This window comes from Mytilus trossulus, chromosome 9 (genome assembly GCF_036588685.1).
Source record: "Mytilus trossulus isolate FHL-02 chromosome 9, PNRI_Mtr1.1.1.hap1, whole genome shotgun sequence".
In the NCBI taxonomy this organism is placed as follows: Eukaryota; Metazoa; Mollusca; class Bivalvia; order Mytilida; family Mytilidae; genus Mytilus; species Mytilus trossulus.
Genome location: NC_086381.1, coordinates 42,886,819 through 42,894,705, shown reverse-complemented (window position 1 = coordinate 42,894,705; position 7,887 = coordinate 42,886,819). Strand labels below are relative to the sequence as shown.

The 7,887-nt window shown below is 36.5% G+C and overlaps 2 protein-coding genes across 2 annotated transcripts; both read left to right on the top strand.

The window, feature by feature from the left end:
* The first annotated feature begins 2,177 nt into the window (after positions 1 to 2,177).
* Positions 2,178 to 5,272, top strand: LOC134684639 (uncharacterized). The gene is made up of 2 exons (XM_063543941.1): positions 2,178 to 2,430; positions 3,801 to 5,272. The coding sequence occupies exons 1-2, from the start codon at positions 2,178 to 2,180 to the stop codon at positions 5,270 to 5,272; spliced, it is 1,725 nt and encodes a 574-aa protein (XP_063400011.1).
* A 1,045-nt stretch (positions 5,273 to 6,317) lies between these two features.
* LOC134684637 (uncharacterized) lies at positions 6,318 to 7,112 on the top strand. Its single transcript, XM_063543939.1, has one exon. The coding sequence runs from the start codon at positions 6,318 to 6,320 to the stop codon at positions 7,110 to 7,112; it is 795 nt and encodes a 264-aa protein (XP_063400009.1).
* The last annotated feature ends 775 nt before the right edge of the window (positions 7,113 to 7,887 follow it).

Below are 7,887 nucleotides of genomic sequence, written 5' to 3'. Positions count from 1 at the left end.
GTGCTGTACAACTTTCAAATTTGTACTTTTTTTTTTTATCACTTTCGATCTTTTATAACTAAGCATCACTGGTGATTCTTCTGTGGACGAGGCACGTTTTTGGCGTATTGAATTTTAAACCTGATATCTTTTGTTACCTATTAATTATGTGTTTCTTTGTCTAATGCGTTCTCCTATTTATTTGTATTGTAGTCCTGTAATATGATGTTGTCATTTAAATGTTATATTTAAAATTGCCATTTAATAAAGTGCGAGGTTTGGCTCGCCATAAAACCAGGTTAACCCACCATTGTTATCTTTAAAAATGTCCTGTACCAAGTCAGGAAAATGGCCATTGTTATATCATAGAAAGTTTCTGTGTGTGTAACATTTTAACGTTGTATTTCCGTTGTGTCTTTTTTTTCTCTTATATTCTAAGTTTGAATTCACATTACTATAAGACGTGTCACGGTACTTTGCTATCCCAAATTCATGTATTTGGTTTTGATGTTATATTTGTTATTCTCATCGGATTTTGTCTAATGCTGAGTTCGTTTCGGTGTGTGTTACATTTTAATATTGTGTTGTTTTAACTACAAAAATTAATCCTGTTGAACTTACTTTAAATAAAGCTTATACTAACACTGACCACTGCCCTTTCCTCGATCTTGATATCTATATCACTAACGAAAAGCTGAGTACTAAAATTTATGATAAAAGAGATGATTTTTCATTTCCTATCGTTAATTATCAATTTTTAGATTGTGACGTTCCCTTGTCACCATCTTTCGGTGTTTATATATCAACTTGTTCGATTCGCTCGTGTATGTAACAATGTTTTCGATTTTAACGAGAGAAATGTATGTATTACTGAAAACTTATGACACCAGGGATTTCGATATCACAAACTAGTTAAAACATTTACTAAATTAGATCATCGGTATAAGGACATCATTCGTAAATATAGCTCATCATGCAGACTTCTTATACGTTTAGGTATTTCACATCTAATTTTTTATGAAAATATTCTTTATAAAGCACAAAGGTGTCAGTATTCACCTCAGAAACTAAAAAAATCTTTAAAAAGACTTATTAAAAGGGATATAGTTAAGATTCTGTGGTCAGGTCATTAAGGATTGCATATTTTGGCGTTAATATTGATTCACTCATAGGGTCTTTGCATCGGAACTAAACACATTTCTATTTATTCAAAAATCCAATGTATAAAAGTAAACGCATAACAGTGCGCACATTAAAATTCAGTTCAAGAGAAGTCCGAGTGTGATGTCAGGAGATGTAACGAAAGAAAATACACAAAATGGCAATAACACAGGTTATGTTCTTCTCATATATGATATGGTGGTATGATACTAAACCCCTAACGGGAAGGATTGTGTCTGATGTGCATATGATGAAATCATAACCTTTCAGTCAGTTTAGTTGAAGTCTGAAGCTGGCATGTCAGTTAACTGCTAGAAGTCTGTTGTTATTTATGTATTATTGTCATTTTGTTTATTTTGGTTACATCTTCTGAAATCAGACTCGGACTCCTCTTGAACTGCATTTTAATGTGCGCACTGTTATACGTTTACCTTTTTTACATTGGCTAGAGGAATAGGGGGAGGGTTGATATCTCACAAACATGTTTAACTCTGCCGCATGTTTGCGCCTGTCCCAAGTCAGGAGCCTCTGGCCTTTGTTAGTCTTGTTTTATTTTAATTTTAGTTTCTTGTGTACAATTTAGAAATTAGTATGGCGTTCATTATCATTGAACTAGTATCTATTTGTTTAGGGGCGAGGTGCAGGAATTTCTCGCTGCATTAACCACCTGTTGGTGGCTTTCTGCTGTTGTTTTTTTCTATGGTCAGTTTGTTGTCTCTTTGACACATTCCCCATTTTCATTCTCAATTTTATTGTTGTTTTCCTCTGATATTTAATGCGTTTCCCTCAGTTTTGGTTTGATATCCAAATTTTTTTTGTCTATAGATTTACGAGTTTTGAACAGCAATACATTACTTGTTAAGAATTGCACTTGAGGTGTTCCCGCTACCGCTCTCTATTGTACACGACGTCACCGTTGTTGTGACGTTAGCTATTCAGAGTTCCAATACAAGTATCATTGCAAGAAGACGTTCTTATTTCTAAGCCTTAATTTGTGTCCGATACAACCACTCTACGATATTGGTACCGAGACCAGGATGAATCAGAAGCTACGCTCGATACGAGCTGGATATAGAAGTGCAGTTTCCAGACTAATAAAGAAATTTGAAGACGTTCAACAGGAAGAAGATGGAACCGTGGACACGGAGGATTTGTCAAACATATTGGATAGTCTGAAACGGAAGCAAGAAACATTACGCAAGTTAGATGAGGACATAGTACAGGAACTGGACGACGGAGATATTGAAACAGAGATCGTTGAAGCAGATGAGTATGCATTTAACTTAGAAGGTAAAATTCGTCAAGTCAACAAATTTATCTTAGTCAAAACTACATCGTTGAATACACACACAGAAAGTTTTACTCCACGCATAGAAACTGCTCAACCCGTTCATACTATAAACTCTTCACATACAGAACACCAGAACAACTCAAATTACCGTTTGTCAGATTTTCGCCCATCCTTTAGCTCAACCAGTGAATATAACAAACTACCCAAGTTGAATCTCCCTACTTTCGATGGAGATATACTTCAATGGCAGTCCTTTTGGGACTCATTTGAGACAGCCGTGCATACGAACCCAACCTTAAGCAACGTCCAAAAATTCAATTATTTGAAATCATTACTTCACAATGAAGCTCTAAAATCAGTGACAGGTTTTGCGCTCACAAACGCAAACTATGAAAAGGCAATTTCCCTATTACAAGAAAGAAATGGTCAGCAACATAAAATTACACAGAGGTATTTGCAGGAACTTATCGATATTACGTCGCCTAGGTACACACTTTTCAACCTCCGACATTTTTATGACAACATTGAAATTTACATAAGAGGTTAAGAATCACTAGGACAAATTGATGATTCATACGGAGCGCTGTTAGTGCTAATAATATTGAACAAACTACCAGGGAAAAAAAAAATCTTGCAAGAGAATTTGGGTCCACAAACATACGCTTGGCGGATTTACGAAAAGGCATATTTAATGAAACAAATATCATGGAAGCCGGTAACTCAACAGAGAGTCATGAAAATCCTACCGCTACTGCAGCATTTTTGACGAACACAAAACCGCAAAATAGACAATCAAGTCATAGCCACCAAAATAAGAATCACCAAAACACTAACTTCAAATCTAAACAGTGCGATTATTGTCACGAATCACACGCCTCGGTAAATTGTACCAAAGTAACTGAATATAAAGATCGCATGTCAATAGCAAAAAGAGACCGCCTATGCTTCAACTGTTTAGGACATCATAACTTGGTTGATTGTAAGTCAAATAAAACATGCAGAAAATGTCATAAGCGTCATCACACGAGTTTATGTAAGGATACTGCACAAATAGATAAAGAAGATAGTGTGAACGTAAGTACCATTCAATACAACGCGAAGGAAACGGACACAATTTTACATTCACAGGCAACCACGAATGTCATGCTCAAAACCGCAATAAGTCCTGTAAGTTCAGGACTACAATCTTTAGATGCCAACATTCTTTTTGACGAGGGCGCACAGAGGTCGTTCATCACAGAAGACTTAGCCGCTAAATTGCAGTTATCAATAACTGGCACAGAAAGTTTAAATTTATCAGGGTTTGGGGACAGCGCAGAAAGTACGAAAATTAGACACTTAAAAACTGCAACTATTTATTTGCTCACAGACGAAGGAAAATTGCCGATCAGAGTATTGATCGTACCGGAAATCGCCGCACCACTCAAAACTTACATCCGCAAAGCTGCTAAATTGTCATATTTATCCGAGATAAAACTCGCACATCCAGTCACCGCGAACGACAATTTTCAAGTCTCAGTACTCGTAGGAGCCGACTACTATTGGTCAATTATAGAAAACCATATCATTAGAGGTGACGGACCTACTGCCGTGAAATCAAAAATAGGTTATTTACTGTCAGGACCACTTCACGGTACGCCAAGTTACAATGACCAGCCAACATCTATGATGAATGTAATGACATCAAGAAAGACAAAAGAATGCGACCTGGAGAAGTTTTGGAAGTTAGAAACACTTGGAATTGAGCAAATAGATGAGAAGGAAACAGGGATCAAGGAATTAAGAGAAGTATATGAGAAGACATGTATCAGTTACCATGACAACAGATATTTTGCTACATTGCCCTGGAAAGAAGAGCATCCACCATTACCAATGAACAAAGAGATAGCCCATCGAAGAACAGAAAACGTAATTACACGACTGAAGAAGGAACCGCATTTATTACAGCAATACGGAAAAATAATAGGTGAACAAGAAAGAAGAGGATTTATAGAGAAGATAGACGAAGACACAGTGACTAGTAACAGAGTGCACTACATACCGCATCATGCCGTCAAAAAAGAATCGTCAACTACACCTATTAGGATAGAGTTTGACTGTAGCTGTAAACCAAGACCAGAAACTCCTAGCTTAAACGACTGTTTAATGGATACACCACCTGATCTAAACGAGTTAACAGGTATTTTACTTAGATTTCGATTGAATCAATTTGCAGTTTCAACAGATATTGAAAAGGCGTTTTTTAATGTTGGATTAGAAGAGAAAGACCGTGATGTAACTAGATTTTTTTGGTTTTCCGATCCTACAGACTCTACAAGTCCGCTCTCAGTTTACCGATTCAAATCAGTCTTATTTGGAGCTACTTGTTCTCCATTTATTTTAAATGCCGTTGTTCAAAGGCACCTAAATGAAAATACATGTGAATGGACTGATGTTATACAGAAGGATCTATACATTGACAACATAATTTCAAGTTTTCCAACCGAGAGCCAATTACTACAATATTTTGACACATCTCGTATCTTATTTGCAAAAGCGGGATTTAATTTACGCTCTTGGGAATCAAACAACAAGACTTTACAAGATCGTGCAACGTCAAAAAATATACAAGATAATGATAAACTAATCAAAGTATTAGGACTTAGATGGAATACAGACAAGGACACGCTTACTTTCGCAAAACAGGAGTACGTCGAAATGGAGAATCATTTGATAACAAAGCGTGAAATTCTGAGACAATCTTCAAAAATTTACGACCCTCTAGGAATAATAAGTCCGATAACAGTAAGGAGTACAATGTTCATGCAGACCTTATGGGAGAAAAAAACTGGATTGGGATGAACCGTTATCGCCAGAAACTGTAATTGAATGGAAAGAAATACAACGAGACACACATAAATGTATAGAGACTGAAATTTCAAGACCGTATTTCAAAAAAAGGAGACCAACGGAAGATATATATGTCACTACACATATTCACAGATGCAAGTTTAAAGGCGTATGGAGCATGTGCATATGTAGTTTGCGGGAACCAGTCTACGCTGATTATGTCTAGAAACAGAGTTGCCCCATTGAAAAACATGACAATTCCGAAACTTGAGCTCATGGCAGCAGTGATAGGGAGTAGATTACTGAACCATTTGAAGTCATATATAAGTTTTTCACATGCAACACTTTGGAGTGATAGTCAAATTACACTAAGTTGGTTAATGACTAAGAAACAAGTACCGATATTCGTCAAAAACAGAGTTACGAAAATAAATCAGCTTACGCATGGATTTTCCTGGATATACTGTCCGACTGATTCAAACCCCGCAGACTTACTTTCAAGAGGTGTGACAGCTGTAAGGTTTAAAAATTGTGATCTATGGATGAAAGACCCCGGATGGATTGTTGATACCTCAAAATGGCCGCAGTGGAAAAAAGAAGAAGCTCTAATATTTACAACTCTAACCAAAGATAACTTATCAACAAACAAAAACGATCCAGTGACAAGTATTACAGTAGGAATAAATAAAATCATGGATATAGATACAAATGTAGGTATGGAGCATACCAGAAACTTCTACGTGTAACAGCGTATGTATACAGATTTATTTACAACTGTAAAAATGAGAAAAAACGTAGTGGAAATTTAAATGTAGAAGAAATTCAGATAGCATCCGTTGCTTGGATACATGATTCACAGCTTCGAAATTACCCGGAGGTGTTTCAAAGTTTACAACAGAAAACATCAAAGAATAATCTTGTAAAGCAATTAAAGTTGTACCTGGATGAGAACAAGTTAATACGTTGTGGCGGACGTTTAAACAACGCACCTATTGACGCTTCAGCCAAGTTCCCGATATTATTGCCAAATAAGAATACATTGTCAACTCTTATTATAATGGATGCCCACAATAGACTACTTCACTCTGGATTAGAAAGTACTGTCACTTCGTTACGACAGTTTTACTGGATTCCAGCAATCCGACAAAATGTGAAAACAATTATTCACAAATGTGTTACTTGCCGAAAGGTTACAGGAAGACCGTATGCCACTCCGGACCCGCCGCCTCTACCTGCAGACAGACTAAGAGATTCGCCGCCGTTTACTGTAACAGGCGTTGACTTTACTGGTGCATTGAGCATCACAACTAAAAATGGAGTTGTAGGAAAAGCGTACATTTGCCTATTTACTTGTGCGAATACAAGGGCCGTACACCTAGAAATTATAGAAGATCTTACAGAAGAAACATTTATTTTAGCGTTTCGGCGATTTAGTAGCAGGAAGTCGTTACCAAAAATCATGATATCAGATAATGGTACAACCTATGTAGCCTCGGCAAAGAAAATAGAGTTTCTGACCAAGTCACCGTCATTAAATGAACAATTAAATTCCTATGGAACAATATGGAAGTTTATACCGAAAAGTGCACCATGGTACGGTGGTTGGTGGGAAAGGTTAATAGGTTTGACAAAAAATTGTATAAAAAAAGTTTTAGGAAAGGCATTTGTGAGTTTACGTGTACTTGAAACTATCGTCACAGAAGTGGAAGCTATTCTTAATGATCGTCCGTTGACGTACCTATCATCAGATCCAACGGATAATGAACCATTGACACCCTCACATTTACTCTACGGAAGAAGAAAAATGACTTTGCCGTACACCGGAACTTTAGATGGAAACATTGAAAATTAAAAAAAACTTAACACACGCATCAGCTAATAAATTGTTACAGATTCAAAATCATATCATTGACAATTTATGGACAAGGTGGAAGCGTGAATACCTTACATCACTTAGAGAACAACATCGAACTAAAGGAGTGGACAAACAGAACATTAATATTGGAGAGGTAGTTCTAATACATGATGAAACTTCAAGAACAACTTGGAATGTAGGGATCATCGACAAATTAATTCAAGGACGAGATGGGTTTAGCAGATCAGCTATTTTACGGACTAAAAATGGTCAAACGTCTAGACCTATTAGCAAGTTATATCCTCTAGAACTAACATCTAATGAATACACAGGACCGTGTGATGAAATACTACCCGCCAGACGAGCGAAGACCGATGCAAAGGAAAAGATTAAAATGTGGACCAAATGAGACTATCGTATATTTTATGGACTGTGAACCGTTCGTGCGTTATTACAGAAAATTATTTTATTTTATTCGTGCTCATTATCAAAGACAGTTAAAGATATTCAAAGTTTTATATTTATCAGAGACAGTAATTCAAAGTGAAATTTTCATAATTTATTTTCATTTTATTGTAATTAAATTCATTTGCGGGCCCCCAGAATGTTAAGAATTGCACTTGATGTGTTCCCGCTACCGCTCTCTATTGTACACGACGTCACCGTTGTTGTGACGTTAGCTATTCAGAGTTCCAATACAAGTATCATTGCAAGTAGACGTTCTTATTTCTAAGCCTTAATTTGTGTCCGATACAACCACTCTACGATATTA

What these genes read in the sequence shown, in the direction of transcription:
- LOC134684639 (XM_063543941.1), top strand. Translation starts at nt 2,178, where the DNA reads ATGAATCAGAAGCTACGCTCGATACGAGCTGGATATAGAAGTGCAGTT. An exon ending in GTATGCATTTAACTTAGAAG is followed by an intron (nt 2,431 to 3,800) that starts GTAAAATTCGTC and finishes ATTTGCTCACAG; the next exon opens with ACGAAGGAAAATTGCCGATC.
- LOC134684637 (XM_063543939.1), top strand. Translation starts at nt 6,318, where the DNA reads ATGGATGCCCACAATAGACTACTTCACTCTGGATTAGAAAGTACTGTC.